The sequence below is a fragment of the Amblyraja radiata genome, chromosome 6 (genome assembly GCF_010909765.2).
Source record: "Amblyraja radiata isolate CabotCenter1 chromosome 6, sAmbRad1.1.pri, whole genome shotgun sequence".
NCBI lineage: Eukaryota > Metazoa > Chordata > Chondrichthyes > Rajiformes > Rajidae > Amblyraja > Amblyraja radiata.
In genome coordinates, this window is record NC_045961.1 from 48,780,218 (window position 1) to 48,799,289 (window position 19,072).

Sequence of the window (19,072 nt, forward strand, 5' to 3'; positions counted from 1 at the left end):
TAATGTCATGTCTTTATCAGACTTCCAAAGAATTCACAACAACGAAACTGTCATGAAAACAAACTCCAGGTTACATCCGTTTCATGGGGGGGGGGAGTTGCAACCAGTTGGTAAGGTCACATTACAATGCCATCTGGCGTCTCAAGTTTACAATCTGGATTTTTTCATAGTTGGAGGAGAAGTGCCCTTCCTTCTGGACATTGATGCATGCCGCGATATGAACTTAGTCTCCTTTGGCAAAACTGGGTACCAGCTGTCTACCTCTCAAAGTCCCACCCAAAAACAATACAAAGACCTTTTTGATAACCAGCTGGGCAAACTTCCCACAGAATACAGCATTGTTCTCCTGGGTCTCCACCATGGTCGCAGCACTCACGAAGAACAAAGACGAAATAAGGATTTGCATCAACCCTAAAGATTTAAACACTGCAATCAAACGACCACACCACCCGATGCGGACGGTGGAAGAGGTCGCAGCCAGCCTGGGTAAAGCCATAGTTTTCTCTGTTCTAGATGCAAAGAACACCTTTTGGCAAACACCGCTAGACCATGCATCCTCCATGTTAACCACATTCGCAACGCCCTTCGGACGCTACCGATTCTTACGAACGCCATTTGGCATCAATTCAGCCAGTGAAGTTTTCCAACGTACTATGGAACAACTCTTTACTGGCTACCCGTGCGACATAATCGTGGACGACATCCTGATCGCTGGGTGCAACGCACAAGAACATGACTCAAACCTGAAGCAGGTCCTGGATCATGCCAGAGAAGTAAATCTCAAACTCAACCCCCTCAAGTGCAGGTTTTGGGTCGACGAAGTGACTTATGTGGGCCACGTGTTCACCAACAACGGACTCAGATCAGACCTGTCTAAAACCATTGCCATCAACGAAATGTCAGCACCTGCGGACGTCACAGCTCTACAACGATTTCAAAGCATGGTAAACTAGCTGGGAAAATTCATCCCAAACTTCAGCGAGCTCTCAGCCCCGCTGCGACAACTGACCCACAAGGATACACACTGGTCCTGGAACCAGCACCAGCAAAGGGCATTTGAAACCCTCAAACAACTAATGTCTTGCGCTCCAACCCTCACATACTTCGATGCCGAGTTACGCGTCACCCTCACCTGTGATGCTCCTAGTATGGACTGGGTGCCCCTTGCCTACAAGATGACAGGAAGGGTCCCAGACCAGTTGCCTATGCCTCCCGCACCATGACCGACACTGAACAGCGCTGCGCTCAAATTGAGACGGAGCTACAGGTGCACAACCTTTTATCCGAAGATCCAAATAACGAAAACCTCCGAATAGCGGCCATTTTTTCGGTCCTTGAAGAAAGGTCCTTGAAAACGTTCACCGAGGGCGGCCCGCAGAGGTGACAGCGGAACCTCCGGTCAGTCCTCGAAGAAAGGGGAACTAAATCCCCATTCATAAAAGAGAAGGTGAGGGTATATTGCGCGGGAGGGTTATTAATTGACAATATGCTGCTGCCTGCCCGCTGAGTTAAAAAGTTCCCACGGTAGACTCACGATACACAGTGCAGATTGTCGCTCCCTTCAGTTTCACCCCACCTACGCCCCTCTGCTTCCCGGCCATGTGTGTGACCCCTTCCCTCCCCTCTCCAGCTCCCCGCCCATTGCACCGGCGCGGGGGCTTTGCACTGTCTTCACGTCGGCGATTGCAGCAGGACCGTGCCAGTCACTGGAGACGTCAGGACCAATTGGACACCGACCACCAGGCCCACCGCAAGCACGGAGAACCCAGAGACCCACAGCCAACAGCAACCCAGCCCAGCCCCACTCCAACTACAGAGGAACCTGGGTTGCGGATGACGGGGCGCAGCTCGGGGCGTCGTAGGGGCCCATCGGGGAGCGGGTTCCTGTTGGTCCTGACGTCTCCGGCCACCTGCCATCCTCCGGGAACTGTACCGCCCTTGCAGGAGAGTGGGGTTGTTTGCAGTTGCAGAGGGAGGGGGCAATTCACATAAACATCCATCACAGTGAGTCTCCTCCTCACTGTGATGGAAGGCAAAGACTTGTCCCTCCCCTGCTCTCCATTCCTCTCCCGAAGTCGAGGTCAAAGCCCCCGGCGGGCGCTAGCAAGTCCGCGGCCACTCAGCCACGCCGGACGTTGTAAGGCCCCCCTCCAGGTCATTCTCAACCCCGTAATTCGGGCGGGAGAAGTCGCCGCTGCCGGTGCCCCGCAAAACGGTCTCCCACCGGGGACCCGCGGGCTCCCGGTGTCACCATCCACCGGGTCGGGTCGCAGCAGCTTGCCCCCGCAGCTCTCCACGCTCCGAAGCTGGCTAGCTCCACGGAGGTAGGTCCGTAGGTCCACAGCTCCACAGCTCCCACCGCCGCCCATCGACCCCCAGGCCCACTGCAAGCACGGAGATCCCAGAGACGCACAGCCAGCAGCAACTCCAGCCCAGCCCCGCTCCAACTCCAGAGGAACACGTAGGGGCAGAAGCTGATGGTGTGCAATGTACGTCTTGTTCTTGGGGTGGCGGATGAGGGGGCGCAGCTCGGGCTGTGGGCAAACTGCCAGTTGTCGCCGTAGCGGCCCATCGGGGAGCAGATTCCTCTGGAATTGGAGGGGGTATTGTGCTGTTTGATCGCCCCCTGCTATCCCAGGGACAGGGAGACACAGCGGCTTTTTAGACTGGTGGGCAATCACTTCCAAAGTTCTGCCCACACAGTCAGTACACCTCTCCTACACTGCATTTCATACAAACATTTATTCTGCAAGAAAAAACGACATTGAAGACTCAAACTCGCGATCGAGTAACTGCCAGGATCAAGGCGCAAACTCGCGACCTTGCGGATATGAGCCGAGCACTCTACCACTGAGCCAGCCATTAAAATCTACGCAAAAAAATTTCCATTCCGAAGACCGACAAATTCTGAATTACGAAAAGTGTCTGGTCCCAAGGCTTTCGGATAAAAGGTTGTGCACCTGTACTTGCAGTAACTTTTGCCTGCAAGAAATTCAAGGACTTTATCTTTGGCAACCCGATCACGGTTGAAACCGATCACCAGCCCCTGGTCAGTATCCTCAGTAAACCGATCCACACGGCACCAGTGCGTTTACTAAGCATGATGATGGAACTACAGAGATATGACATCAAACTAACCTACAAACACGGTAAGGACATGCACTTAGCTGACACCCTCTCACGGGCACCTCGCCCAACCTACGAAAAACATCTGTCTGATGGTGAGCACGAGGGGTACACGGTTATGATGGTCTACTGCCTTCCATCCGCGGGCTTAGACATCCTAGTGTTACAAACAGCTGCAGACGAAACATTAGAATCACTGGCCACTGTCATTCGCTGCAGCTGGCCAGACAAACAGCACCACCTGCCGCAGGCTGTCCGCCCATTCTACACTCTCCGCGACGAACTGGTCATTCAAGACGGCATTATAATGAAAGGACATAATGCTTTTCTGGCCTAACATGGCTGACTACATTATCGAGAAAGTTGCTACCTGCCCGATTTGCAATAGCCTGACCCCGCACCAACAGAAACAACCACTTCTTCCGCACCCCACACCGGACTTACCCTGATCCACAGTAGCAGCCGACATCTTCGAGTGGCACGGCAAACAATACCTGGTTCTAGTCCTAGTCGATTCCTACTCAGGATGGTTCGAAATCGACCTGCTCAGCAGCCCGACCTCAGCCATGGGCATTCAAAAACTCACTCGCCACTTCTCTGTCCACGGAGCACCCCTAAAGCTACTCTCAGACAGCGGAACTCAATTCTCCAGTCAGCTCTTCAGGGATTTTGTGAAACGCTGGGACATTCACCACACCACCAGCAGCCCCGAGTACCCGAGCGCGCGGTAAGAAGTGCTAAAGAACTAATGGAACGCTCACACAGGGCTGGCTCTGATGTCTATCTCGACTTACTCAACCTATGGAACATCGCTCGCTGCCCTCTCCTGGGATCTTCGGCCGAATGACTCGTGTCACGGCGAACCTGAGCTGGATGAGAATGGCTAGCAGTTTAAATGTTCCTGTTAGCTTAAGGAATAAAGACTGATCTTTTACAATGTGTGTTAGTGTGGATCAATCATAAACAGCACCTGTGAATAATTTCCTGTAGATAGTCATGCATGACCATACCCCTCTGTGCACTTTGTGAAAATAATACTGTCAAGACTAGGAAGATTACAGCATGAGAGGTTATGGAATTAAACTCTTTTAACAGGATAGGCAAAGATTAAGAACACCCCCCTTGTCACCTGTTCTCAATGAAAGTTTTTTTTGTTATCTCACCATTCCATGCTGCCATGCAATTTGCTACCTCCCTGTATCTCAATAATTCTTTTTTTTTTTTTAATTCAGGTCTTACTTACAAGAAGTTGAACAGACTGGAGGAGGCTTTGGATTATTTCTTGAAGCTCCATGCAATCATGAGAAACAATGCTCAAGTTATGTACCAGATTGCAAATTTGTATCCTTTCCAAACTGAGATTGGTGAAGCTTCATTTGAACATTTGCAAAATACTTGCAAAGTGAAAATTGTGTTAATAGTTTGTAATTTAGTTGCCTTGTAATTTCCACATATTTTAGTGCATAATGAACATAGTGCCTACTGTGACATGCAAAGGTTTTCATGATCTCAAAGGTGCTCCCAGTGATTTGAATGTTTTTGAAATGTAGTCACCGTTGTAACGCAGAGAATTACAGTAGCTAAATTAGTCATCCAGGACTCATAAATGTCTTTGAGATACTGTCTATATAACCTGTTGGCAAACCAACAAAGTTTGATGATCTCGCCTTTTATACCAGCAGCACATTGTGCCTTTTTCTGTACTCCAAGTGAAATGTCTTTCAAGGAACTTATACATTATGTAGAATTATAGTAGTTGCCAATTTTTGTATTTTGCTTGTTGATTGTTTGCTTGATGTACAGATTTGTAAACTGATCTTTGACTCGCATTTCTTGAGATATGAAACATTGGAGGATCTACCTCAAGCCATTGAGTGGCTCATGCAGTTGATCAGCGTTTCCCCCACCGACCCACAGGCACTGGCAAAATTGGGGGACCTGTATGACAGTGAGGGAGACAAGTCTCAAGCCTTCCAGTATTATTATGAGGTACTCAACAGTAATAGAAATACAGAGACTAGTTGTACTGGGTGTCAGTGTATAACCATCAAACAAATGGTCAGTGAATGAACATTAAAAATGTGGGGCTCAATGTTATATATCGCTTTAATGTTATTCCTTGTTTAGCAACGGAAAATGTGTTTAAAAAAAAAATCATAATGTTCTGCATTTTGCCTGGAAATGGCTGCATTTCTGTATGCTTCTGACATTTCACCACTTAATAGTCAATAGCTTTGGAATTTCGATGTGAATGTAGAAATCTTATGGTGGTAGTCAGCGATCTATCTATCGTTTTTCTAGTTGCACAGGGTGGAGACCTTGTAGAATTAAGAAAGGTAGTTTGGGCAGCATGTCTGCAAGTAGGATTTGGGTTTATTTGTGGGCTTTGTTCAACTTGTGTTCTACCTAGCCAATTGCAATGGATGCACCGTTTTTGGGTCTCTGCTTACTTGAAGATAGGGAATACATCACTAGCCTGGGCTGATTATGATACATTTTGCTCTTTTAGCACGAGTTGAACAGACCTACAGGAAATTGTGTTCAAATTTATCATATTCTGAATCATTTATGTAAGTTGGTAAATTATGTAATTTACAGATTTTAAGATTTAATCTGATCGCTTGGATGACATCGATGCCTTGTAGTTTGTAGTTTCACGGGAACTCTATACTTTCTCATTAAAAAAACACATGATCTATAATCGACCTTATCCAATGACTACCTTTTCAGGGTGTAACACTCATGTAAATAAAGTACAATGTTAAATGTATAATAATCTGAATTTATGAAATGCAAGTTTGTATCCCTGGGAAAATTGTCTAAATGTTGATGTTAAAGCAAATGGGATATACTTAAATCAACCATGTTTTCGGTGTTATAATTAAGTTTTTGCATGGTTTGCTGTTATTTTTGTCAGTCATTTAGATATTTCCCATCGAACATTGAGGGCATTGAATGGCTTGGGGCCTACTACATTGACACACAGTTTTGTGAGAAAGCTATTCAATACTTTGAAAGGGCAGCACTCATCCAGTAAGTAATATTTTTCTTTGACTTTTTGTGTTATAAATTTGTATCAGAATCACATTTCTGTAGCCAGGGTTATCAAGTCAAGGAATTCAGCAAAGTATGCAAACCTTTGGGAGGTGGGGAAAATCAGCAATCAGGAAATCTCCTTTCTTCTGTCTTTTGCACAGTTCTACGCAGTAACATTGATGTTTCCAGTTTTGGAGGCTCAGGAAAGAATGCTCTTGTATACGAAGGCCTAAACTGGGGAAATGGGGAATGGTGGGACCTGTGGATGGGTGACAGAAATATGCAGTTAATTTCAGAACTAACATATAAACCAGTTTTTAAAACTGAGCAGAAAATGGCTGCAATTGAAACTTTATAAATGTAATTAATGTTTCTTGTACAAATTTTGATAATGTTCTTTCAATGTATTTTTAATACAGACCTACTCAAGTAAAATGGCGATTAATGGTGGCTAGCTGTTACAGAAGAAGCGGTAAGATGAGCTTCAAATATTTAGTTGCATTGCCCAGATCCAAAACTAGTCAATTTCAAAATGTATTATAAAATCACTTAAAACCATTATATCATCTCAAGTATGCTCCTTATGGGGCTTTCTCATGGGGCGACTTGACGCAAGAGGTAACCAGAGTTGAACATCGTGGGAACCTCGTACGATAACCGTACGGCATTCGTGGACCACCGTGGACCACCGTGGCGCTAACGGCAGGTACTCGTGTAACTTGTTGACTCGGGAGAAAATTCAAGCAAGCTTGAATTTCTCCAAGAGTGACTTGTACACTTGTGGTTGAACATTGAAACATTATATGGACGTAGTGGCCAGTACGATATCCGTAATAACTCTTGCGTTTACCGTGGGAACTCCTGCGAACGGTGAACCCGCAAGCTGGACAGAGGGGACAGAAGATGAGTAAAAAAGGTGGTATCAATATTGCCAATGGAACATGTGTCCAGGATTACAACGGGAAATTATTATCAGCTTATTTTCTATGCATGTCTGGTAACATGCAGTAGTGTTCCTGTGGTCGGCTACCCATCAATAGAGCTGTCCTGCCACGGCACACTCCCCAATTGTGAATTGTAGTAAGCGCAGAGATGGCCTCTTTGCTCTTTCCCACTGTATGTGCCCGAGTTACCTTTGAAACGCTGCAGTGGGACCATTTCCGCCTCGGTTGCACCACTTCTCCATGTACCTAGTGCTATTCCCCCTGTGTCACTGTCCACTAGGTCACCGTCCTGGATGGCTGTTGCTGATCCTGCAGCTGCACCTCTCATTCGGATCAGGTTGTGCAGAACACATGCTGCATATACTATAGTCTCAACATTCTTGGGCTTCTGCTCCATTGTCTTGAGCAAGCATCTAAATCTGTTTGCCAAGATGCCAAAATAATTTTCTACAACCCTCCTAGCCCTTGACAGCCTGTAATTGAAGATCCTCTGTTCCCTAGTTAGATTCCTCTGTGGATATGGCTTCATAATCCAGCGCCGTAGTGCAAAGGCTTCGTCAGCAACCATCGCATATGGGATGTCCGGGCTGTCTTCTCCTGGCAGAGGTTCTGGATCAGGCATGCCTGCTGTTCCACCTTCCATTTTCTTTCCAAGCCAGGTTTCTTTCCAAATCCGGCCATCACCAACACTTCCAGGTGTGCCCACATCCACATACAGGAAGTTGTAGTTATGATCAACCACCGCCAAGAGTACAATTGAGTGGAATTTATTGTAATTGAAATAATTTGAGCCACCTCTGGGTGGACAACGAATTGCCACATGCTTGCCATCCAAAGCCCCACATGTGTGAGCAAAGTTCCAACTGTTTTCAAACCCCTGTGCAACTCTCTTCCACGCATCTGGTGTACTGGGGCATTCCATCACTTCAGCTGAATAAAATTTGATGATCGCCTCACAGGTTACTCGGACAATACCACAGATGGTGTTGGTGGCGACAAGAAAGTTGTAAGATAGACTTTTATAAGAATCGCCTGAGGCCAAGTAGCGGAGGGTGATTGCTATGCGCAACCCTGGTTCCAGTGCCTTTCTCATTACAGTGTCAGTCTTCTTCAGCAGAGGTCCCAAATTATTCTTCAGCTCATTAAAGAGCTCGGGTGAAATTCTGACAAAGTTTGTGAATGCACTTTTATCCTCTTCGCACAGCACATTAAGCAGTTTATCATATTGTCCAAATAGAGGTCTCCGTTGAAAGATGGGCTTCACCCAGTGAGACTTCCTCTTAATTCTCTTTTTAATTAATCTCACCCTTCTGCCTTCACGCAAGCGTCCTCGATTCACATAGAGAGCTGCTGCATACAGCGAGTCGATGAAAAACACCACCATCCTGTACTCGAAACTACTTAGTACAGGCATGTCTCCAAATGAGCCAATTCAACCAAGGGAGGATATTTATAGTGTGTGAAAAAAAAAGTGACATCATTTGTGCCACGTGATGATTTAACAACACTTCACAGTTCATAATGTTCATTCAAGATTTAACGGGAAAGCTCGGGAGACGGACAAGTCACTCGCACAAATAACAGAAATGCCGAGTACCCGTGGGAACTCTTTATCTACCCCCCGTTATATCGTGTGATATTGTGCTAGACCACGACCACTTCACTCTGGTTACATCTTGCGTCAAGTCGCCCCGTGAGAAAGCCTCATTATGCCGGTTGTGTTTAGTGTTAAAGACAATATTGGAATAAGACATGCCCAGGTCTTTGGAAGCAATGCAAATTGAGGAGATAATGGATAAAGAAAACACTTTCCAATGTAAAGGAAAGTGATGATCAACTTCTCTATTTAAAGGCACATGTGACCCATCTGCAGAAATTCAAATTTTATTATGATATTTTATGAGGATATGTATTACGGTACAGTGCAAATTTCTCTTACTCTTACAAAATTACAATAACATCAGCAGTGCATTTATAGAATACTTTTGACATAATGAATTGTCCAAGGCAATTTCTGGAGCATTTTCAACCAAACTTTTTCATAAAACTACATGTGAGATATCAGGCAGATGACCACAATCTTGACCAGAGGGCACGGCTTTCTAGGATAATCTTTAAAGATGAGAAATAGAATGGTGCAGGGAGGAAATTCATGGTCACCCAGAGAAATTGGGAATGCACAAAATGTTCTTATCGAATCCACATCACAAGATTAGAAATTGTTCAGCCAGAGCTGAACATACTTCACGGCAGGGCCGGCCCTAGGCCGATTGGACCGATTTTTCCAAATTGGGCCCCGCGCCCAATGGGGGCCCCGCGTTAATTTTCCGTATTTCATATGGAAATACAAATTCGCTATGTTAAATAAAGATATTTTTTTAAATCGCCATACGGATTTTTTTACAAAACGAACATGGATAACAAACGATGTGTTAACTGCTGCTGTGACACTTGTAAACAGGCAGTAGTTAGCAAAGATCCTAGGTAGTTAGCAAGTAGTTAAACAATGCATCAGCGGATGCAGAGCTGGAGAAACTCAGCGGGTGCAGTTGTGGGGGGGTTGTGTTAACTCGTTCGGTGCGGTACAACAGCAGACCTGGTTAGAGGTTTGAGTGTGTTAACATTGGTGTCTGTGTGTCTGTCTGTGTATGTGTGTGACTCTTTGTCTGTGTATGTCTCAGTGTTTCTGTGTGTGCGTGTGGCTGTGTGTTTCTGTGGCTGTGTGTGTGTCTATCTGCGCGTGTGTCTGCGTGTGTTTCTCTGTGTGTGTTGGGGGGGCGTGGAGAGACGGGGGGGAGGTTTCAGTTTGCAAACCTGACAGAGGGGGGATTTTCAGTTTGCAAACCTGCAAAGGGGGGGGGGAGTAGAGAGCGGGAGAGAGCTCCCGTGTGCTTCACCACCATTGTTGGCTGCCCTTTGTGAGGTGATTGGAGACCAAAACCAGTTACCCTTTAGATCTCCCTCTCCCTACCTCTCACTACCTCCCTCCCCCTCCCCTTGCCTCCTTCTTTAGAAGGGGGGGGAGGATGAGGGAAGGAAGGGGAGAGAGGGCGGAGGGGAGAGAGGAGTGTGCCTTGCTTGGTGGAGAAGAGGGATGTGGGAACGCTGTACGCAGGTGGTGACTCACTCTCACACTGGGATCCCCCCCATGTCTTTGTGCAGTCTATCTGACTCCCTGCATCCCCCCCCCCCCCCCCCCCTTTGGAGCGAAGGAAATATGCAACGTTTCGGGTCGAAACCCTTCTTTAGACCCGGCCCGAAACGTTGGCTATTTCCTTCGCTCCATAGACGCTGCCTCGCACCCGCTGAGTTCCTCCAGCATTTTTGTCTACCTTCGATTTTCCAGAATCTGCAGTTAATTCTTAGACGTTTTGCGGTGATGGCTGCATCTGCGGTTCCTTTCTGTTGGGGGGGGGGGGAGGGGGAGAAGAGTCCTGGCCCGTGGCAGCTCCTGATAAGTGATGTGTTCCCTCCGCGGGTGCTGCCTTGCCCGCTGAGTTCCTCCAGCACTCTGTGTTTTTTGTTTGGCTCTGAAGTTGAAGGTGGATCCCCCTGTGTCTACCTTCAACTCCCTGTCTGTGGTGGCTCAGCGGGACGGGCAGGGGCTCTGGGGAGAGGGTTGCGGTTCTGGTCGAGACCCTTCTTCAGACAATCACAAATACTCTCACCGACGAGAGTTCAGTTCAGTCTAAAGAAGGGTCTTTTCTCCAGAGTCGCAGCCAGAGGTGAGCGGGCCGGCAGAAGGTGCTGAGATGGCAGTCGGTTCCGCTGTCCGGTGATGGAGGCCGCTCGTAGCCATGCGAGCTGCTTCTCTCCCCGGCCACAATGCGGTGGCGCCCGGAGCGCCGCGGCAGCGGTGAGTGAGTGTTACTGGCATAAACCCCGACCCTCTCCTTCTCAACGCTCCTTCCCTCCTCGCAACTTTACCCCTGGCTAGATTCCCCACACGCTGTGAAAGGAACTCTCCCCCGAATTGTCATGTTACTCATGACACGTGACTCAATCATAATTATTTATTTATATATTTCTACGGAAAATTTTCCCAATTGGGACCCGCACCTCCTAAGGCTGGCCCTGCTTCTCGGCATCTCCATACAATTGCGTCTTGCGATTCTTTTGCCTCTTGTGCATGGTGGTGGAAAGATTGGTGGAAACAGGCCCGCGACGTGAAACGCTCTTTCCTTGACCTCCACAAAATGTTGAAATTAGAGGAATACAAAATTCTTAGAGGGCTGCAGGACTGGAATAAAATTACAGACATGAGGGCAAAACCAACGAGATGGCGCTGATTGTATTTTTTGCAATCTTTTGGAACGTATTAATTCCTACATTATTTGTATCTAAATAGTAATCATATTCTTGTTAATTTTGTTAATCTAGGTAACTACCAAAAAGCATTGGAAACATACAAAGATATTCACCGGAAGTTCCCAGAAAATATTGAATGTAAGTGATGTTATTAAAAACAAACAATAATTAATGGTCATAAGATTGACTTTTCATCTTGACCAGTCTTTCATATGTGTATATTTATGACATTCTCTTGTTGGAGGTTTTCTTGTGCCTAGTTTATGGCATAGAATTGTTTTTAAGAGCATAATATGAATACATACATTGTACTTTTTGATGCCCAGTTTCAGCCAGCTGCTAACATACCTGTTTAGGTAATTTTTAATATGGAACATAATAATATAGCAAAAGGAACAGGCCTTTTGGTCCTTTGAGCCTTCTTCACCATTCAATATAATGTTAGTCAATCCTTCATCTTAATATCCTAAATATGGTATTAAAGGGTTCTCTATCCAAACTCTTTAATGCCCTTTATATCAAGAAGACCATCTTCTTCTGAAATTTACTCTGCCTTAAGGGCCTGTCCCACGAGCATGCGACCTGCATGCGGCAAGCGCGACCAAACCGGAAGCGGGGGCCGCGCGGAGGTCAAGTGATCCCCGTACAGGGCCGGTCCCACCAGCATGCTCCTGCATGCGGCGAGCGCGACCAAACCGGAAGCGGGGGCGGCGCGGAGGTCGAGTGAGTCACGTGAAGTTCGAGCGAAGTCCGCGGGATGTTCGCGCGTGATGTACGGAGTCAAGACGCTGCGTACACCATCAAGATGCTGCGTACGGCGTTGAGGCGGCTGTGGGCCGGCAGGCCGTTGCCGCGCGTAATTTTTGAACACGGTCAGTTTTTCGGAGCCCCGCGCGATGTCGGGATCAGCTCCGCACAACTCCATACGGCTCCGGCGATCGAAGTGGGACCGGTTCCGCTAGGCCACGTTAGGTCGCGCTTGCCGCATGGAGTCGAATGCTCGTGGGACAGACCCTTTACCTTTTACTGCTAGGGTAGGCATTTCCACGTTCATTGCCTTCTGTGAAGAGATTTCCTTGCATTACTCCACCAATCACTCCCTGCAATCCTGAAAAAGACTCATTTATTCCTACATCTGTTTTCCTTTACCAACCAACTTTCAGTCTGTGCCAGTATATCACTCTTATACAGACATTTTTAACCAGCCCCTGCAAACATGTACTGTCCCTGCCTGCTTCAAAATCTCCACTATTGTCCCTGTACCCAAAAAGGCAAGGATTACTTGTCTTAATGACTACAGGCCTGTCGCACTGACCTCTGTAGTCATGAAGACACTCGAAAGGCTTGTGCTGGCCAGGCTGAAAAATATCACAAACTCCCTGCTGGACCCTCTGCAGAATGCATATCGGGCCAATAGATCTGTGGATGATGCAGTCAACCTGGGCCTGCACTTCATCCTGCAGCACCTAGATCGCCAGGGGACCTATGCGAGGATCCTGTTTGTTGATTTTAGCTCTGCATTCAACACCATTGTGCCAGAGCTACTACACTCCAAACTTTCCGAGTTGACTGTGCCTGAACCCCTCTGTCAGTGGATCACCAACTTCCTGACAGACAGGAAGCAGCATGTGAGGCTGGGAAAGCACATCTCGGACCCGCAAACACTCAGCATACCAGCACCGCAAGGCTGCGTACTCTCTCCTCTCCTCTACTCTCTCTACACCAACGACTGCACCTCCACAGACACCTCTGTCAAGCTTCTCAAGTTTGCGGACGACACAACTCTGATTGGACTGATCCAGGATGGGGAGGAATCTGACTACAGACAAGGAAGTGTCACAGCTGGCGTCCTGGTGCCGTAGCAACAACCTGGAGCTCAATGCTCTTAAGACAGTGGAATTGATTGTAGACTTTAGGAGAGCTCCCCCTCCCCTCACCCCACTCACCATCAACAACGCCACAGTCACATCTGTGGAGTCTTTTAAGTTCCTGGGAACCATCATATCCAAGGACCTTAAGTGGTGGGCCACCATCGACTCCACAGTCAAAAAGGCACAACAGAGGATGTACTTCCTGCAGCAGCTGAGGAAGCACAATCTGCTACAGGCAATGATGGTCCAATTCTACACGGCCATCGTAGAGTCTGTTCTCACCTTCTCCATCATGGTCTGGTTTGGCTCAGCCACCAAGCACGACACCTGGAGGCTGCAGCAAATCGTCCGATCAGCAGACAAGATTATTGGCTGCAACCTTCCCTCCATTGACGAACTGTACACTGCAAGGGCCAGGAAGCGAGCGGGCAAGATCATCTCTGACCCCTCTCACCCTGGCCACAAACTCTTTGAATCACTTCCCTCTGGAAGGCGACTCCGGACTGTCAAAGCTGCCACAGCCAAACATAAAAACAGTTTTTATCCACGAGTAGTTACTCTACTCAACAGCCAAAAATCTGTAGCCTCCCTTTGATCTGGTATTTTGTTGGTTCACATGCTTGATCAATGGTGTTTTATCATTAATGTTTTATTATTATGAATGTTTAGTGTTTTATGAGTCATTCGTAACTGTCACTGTATGTCATGTTGTTACTTGTGGGCAGAGCACCAAGGCAAATTCCTTGTATGTGAATACTTGGCCAATAAACTTACTTACTGAATCCTGTTTGCTTTAATTTGCACATTAACCTTTAATGCAGATCTTCATCAAAAGGCTTCTGCAAATCTACTGGCTCTCCCTTTTCTGTTTGACAAGTCACGTCTTGAAAATCTCTAGTAGGTTTATCGAGCACTATTTTCCGTTCTTAAATCTATGCTGACGTTATCTAATCTGATATTTTCTAACAATCCTCACTATCCTTATAAAGGATAATAGACGAGAATAGTCCTACTACTAATGTTGAGTTAACTAGATCGCTGTTCTCCACCTACTTTTTAAATAATGGGACTGCATTAGCAATCCACCAATCTGCAAGATATGTTCTAAAATTTACATAATTTTGGAGATGACAACCGCTGCATCCACTATTTCCATGGTTACCTCTAAGAATATGGGTTCTCAAGGGACAGCCTATTAATTTAAGATATTCTGCTCTTATGATAATTTATTTTTTGGTCTGTTGTTCCATTTCTTATCTAATCCTTTGTTTAGGTTTGCGCTTTCTAGTTCGCCTTTGCACAGATATGGGGCTCAAGGAGGTTCAGGAATATGCCACAAGACTGAAAAAAATTGAAAAACTGAAGGAAATAAGAGAACAAGTGAGTAAGGACAATATTTCATGTAGAATCTCATTTAATCAATGGGTCAAATGAATGGGTCAAATATCAAACCCATTCTACATGTATTAATACAAAGTAATTCAATGCGTGCAACAGTATTAATCCAATGCAATATTTCACTAGTTAGTCATTTTACTTCATCCAAGATCAGAAAACTCTTTCTTGAATTAGTGTGATATTGTTTTTCACATAAATCATAGAGGCAGACAGTGTAAATGTCACCAAATGGAAAGAGGAGACTCTGATCCCGGTGGAGGAGAACGACCAACGACCAGTGCCCGCTGTGAGTCCCCATCGCACTGCCAGGTGCAGCCCCTTCCTCTATGGTCCCCCTTGCTGGCTCCTGTCCACCTCCCCCGTGATACCCCCTTCTCCCCCATGGCTCTTCCCCTGTCTTTTCTCCGAGCACTCTCCCCCTCCCCTGTCCACACCCCCTCCCTCACAACCCCCTCCCCACACCCCCCTCCCGCCCCCATATCCCTCCCCCCAACCACCCCACCCCTCCCCGACAATCCCCCCCAGTGCTTTCACCTACCAAAGCTCTAAACTCTACAATTCAATCTCTTTGGCCTGTTTTTGTCATTCAAAGGAATATATTTAAATACAGAATTTCACAATACTTATCAATTCCCAGTTTGTCTTTCCTATATGCTTTTTTATTTCCAAGTCGATAATTGCTAACAATTCAGTTAGCTTTATATTCCAGCTTTGTGTTCTGGTTTTGCTTATGCTAGTGAATGTAATGCATGATGCTGATGTCCTTGTCAATATTTTGGAATCTCTGCATTTGTAGAATAGTTAAAACTGTTTGCCTGTGATTCTATTTTTACATCAGCGTGTGAAATCTGGCAGAGATGGCAGTGCTCGTGGGCGCAGAGAGGGCAGCGCTGGGAGTGGTAGGTGTACCAGATTATTTTTCCATTGAAGTTGAATAATTTAGATTGTATGGATGTTCTTTCATCTTTTAAATCCATGTGGTGAAGGAATTTATTTCCTTACTGACTTAAGCAAAAAAGTAGATCTACCATACACTAGATAGTATTTTTCTTGTGTAAGCAGGGTAGTACCATATCTAACAAAAACAAAGAAGCATGGAAAATAGTAGTAGGATTAGGCCTTGCTCCACCATTCGACGTGATCATGGCTGTTTATCCATGCCAGTATTTTTTACCTTGTATTATCCTTGCCTTGATTTTACCTTGTGCCCAGGAATAAGTTGGAACAGTGCTATAACATAACCTTTTTTTACCCACTGTTCTTCTATAAGAGTAATTTCCTTTACAAGCCATGTACCTTGTTTGTTTATTTGAAAATTCTAGTTACTATGGTTGTATAATGTGATCTTCTCGAGTCCGATTTTCTTAAATCCAGCAATATTCCTGGAATACTCCTAAAGAACATACACACTTTCATAAAAAAACAAATTAAGTTTCCATTTTGAGGATGTATATGAGCGACAGGTTCAACAACCACAATCTGGATCCTGAGATCGTAAATCAATACCTGAGGATTGAAGGATATTGGAGGTCTGTAGCAAGTTTAGAGAAGAAAATGTTGTGAAAATATAAATTATCTTATTAGATGACATTTATTAATATATGTGGATGGTTACTAAAGTACTTTTATGTTGAGAGGTGAATGTCCATTCAGCACACATAACTGCCAAAAATAACCGTGAAAATAATGTAATTTTTATCACTCTCTACTTAAAACTTTAATTGACTTTGTTTATTTATAAATGATGCTGAAAATTGATCATTATTTTGTTCTACATATTTATGTTGAGAAGCAAACCCCTAATTCCCCATATGACACAGGAGTAGATATTCTAAAGGACTGAGTGCATACATGGCCTAGAGATGTTTTTGGAATTCTCAAATATATTGCAAAATAGGATTTATTTTAACAGGTTTTGATTTTCTTATCTTATATTGTTCTATTTAAAAAAAAATGAATAGCATGACTTCTGTTTGCTTACTTAACTTTTTGTTATATTCTAATTTGCTCCAACTAATTTTAAAGGTAGTTTCCAGGCACTGATGAAGTTGTTACATGCACCCTGCTGCCTGCACCAGTTGTGATTGTTCACATTTTGTAAATGCATTTGTATCTTTGACTTTCCCTGCATTTTTCAGAAAATGGACAAAATTGCCATGTCAGCAGTGCCAAAGGAGAAAGGATGAGTTCCAAGTTGAAGATGCTGCCTGGAGTTAATGATCCTTATGAAACCAGCCCCAATAAGGATATAGGCAAGTACATGTCTATTTTCCTTTATATGGTAGGGTCCAAATGATGGAGAAAACCGTCTTGCAGTTTTTCGCTGCAGCCGCCCGGCGCTCCTCCACTCCCCCCCCCCCCCCCCCCCCGCTCTCTCGCGCTGGCTCAAGCCAAAGATCGGCTCTTCCCCCGCTGCTTTTCGCCGTGCTCGGAAAAGCAGCGGGGGAACAGCCGATCTTTCGCTTGAGCCAGCGTGACAGAGCTGGAGAGTTAACGGCCTGTCGGCCCGCAGGCACATTGAGGGCGTACGGAGCGTCTCGACGTCGAACGCAGCGTCTTGACGGCGTACACAGCGTCTCGACCTCGTACGCAGCGTCTTGACGGCGTACGCCTGGCCCGCAGGCTCACTCCACCCTCCCCCCCCCCCCCCCCCCCATCCCAGTACTCGGGGTCTGAAGGACGTTCAGGGACCAGACCCAACGGGTCTGCCCTTGGTCTAGTATAATATAAATACATGGACCAGGTATTGCCGCCGCAGACACCTGGCTGGAACTACCTGTATCGGTCGCCTGTGTGCAGAGCACATTCCCTTCGACCAGCCTCTCAATCAGGTTTCCCAGGTTTTGAGAGCCGACAAATGACATCCTCAATGGATGTTGAGGCAGTTCCTTCCTTCTGAGTATTATCCTTTTGGACATTTTTTGCCGTTTTCCCCGAACTGGGGGTCGACAAACTGCTCCCTTTCGGAGCTTTTGCAGAGGTTGCTGTGCAGGCTGCGCCTGCCAGCATCTACGAGTTTGATACCGACAGCCACCGACCTCTCCCGTTGCCGTTATCTGCTGCTGACTTTTCAGCTGCACGTTTGCCCTTGGTCTTAGGCTTCTCCATTTTTGGGACCTAAACCAGCGTCGAAAACAACAGTTCCTGTGAAACTTACCGTCCGACTTTAATGATATATCACAGGGAAATCCCAATGTCCATTTCCCCATCCGAATCTCGTGCAATGCGTCGTTGTATTGATGCGCATGCGGGCTCTACACATAGTCTCGTGCCGAGACTTTGAAATAAAATCCCAAGTGCATGATGCATTTCAGGAAGTCAAACAGGGATAGAACTTATACAGTAAACGGTAGGGCGCTAAGGAATGGTGATGAACAAGAGACTGCGGGGTCCGGAGTAGTGTTGGTTTCTACACTTCAGGACAGATATACTTTTTCCTTGCAGTCAGCACCGTGTTGATTCATGAGACTCCTGGGATAATAGTTGCCCTATCAACTGATTAAAGGAGACTGACTTGGACACACAAATTTAGAACATGCAAGAGAATCTCATTTCTAAGACATATTCTAAGGATTTAATGAGGTAGATGACAAAGGCAACTTCCTGTAGTTGGGTAGTCTAGAATGGCAAGCTCAATAAAATAAGTTTGCCGATCATGTTGGAGAAACTTCTTTAGAGAGCTCTCTACCTTTGTGGATGCTCAGCTGTTGAACATTCAATGTTAACATGAATAATTTGGGGGTTATTGAGCTGGTCAGACAGCCAAATGGACTCATGCCGTATAATCAGTCATGACCTTACTGAATTATTGTTGAACAGACTTGAAAGACCACATCACCTACATCTTCTAATATACAGGTAATTCTGCTATAACAATATAGTTGTGTTCCTAAGAAACCTGATGTTAAGAAAATCATGTTATAGCACCATCTGTGTCAATGGAGTTAAGGGCTAGAGGGTTTCAGACTATCAGTAACATTGTAATTTTTTTGCCATTGGGTTTTCAAAACTAAAGTTATTTTCAATAGCAATAAGTTTTTGTTACTTATTAGTAACAATCTTATCAATCTGAACAAATTTATCTGATTAGGGAAGGTTATATGCAAACAAGATTTTTTGTCCCTGAAATGATGGCTTTTTCCCCCTTGTACATTTCCAAAGTAACTTGAGGATCTCTAGCTTCCAATTGAAATGACATTATAACCAATTTGGTCAGCCTAATGCAAATTGTGTTGCCTAATTCATCACGTGTTATGTTGTAGCAGACTATATGTACACTCATATTTCTTACTGCATGATGTAGCTATCAAGTCCATGATGGCTCAACGCAAAACAATCAAATTATCCCTATTAACCTCCCATAACCATGCAACTTAATCTCTTGCACAT

At 45.6% G+C, this 19,072-nt stretch overlaps 1 protein-coding gene across 1 annotated transcript in view; it reads left to right on the plus strand.

The window, feature by feature from the left end:
• Nucleotides 1-19,072, plus strand: part of ift88 (intraflagellar transport 88) — a 74,031-nt gene that overhangs the window by 53,668 nt on the left and 1,291 nt on the right. Inside the window, exons 18-25 of the mRNA XM_033022737.1 lie at nt 4,359-4,467; nt 4,965-5,115; nt 6,044-6,159; nt 6,582-6,634; nt 11,487-11,552; nt 14,559-14,665; nt 15,522-15,582; nt 16,822-16,935. Of these exons, the coding sequence (XP_032878628.1) occupies nt 4,359-4,467; nt 4,965-5,115; nt 6,044-6,159; nt 6,582-6,634; nt 11,487-11,552; nt 14,559-14,665; nt 15,522-15,582; nt 16,822-16,935 (777 nt within the window). The remainder of the gene's footprint in view (nt 1-4,358; nt 4,468-4,964; nt 5,116-6,043; nt 6,160-6,581; nt 6,635-11,486; nt 11,553-14,558; nt 14,666-15,521; nt 15,583-16,821; nt 16,936-19,072) is intronic.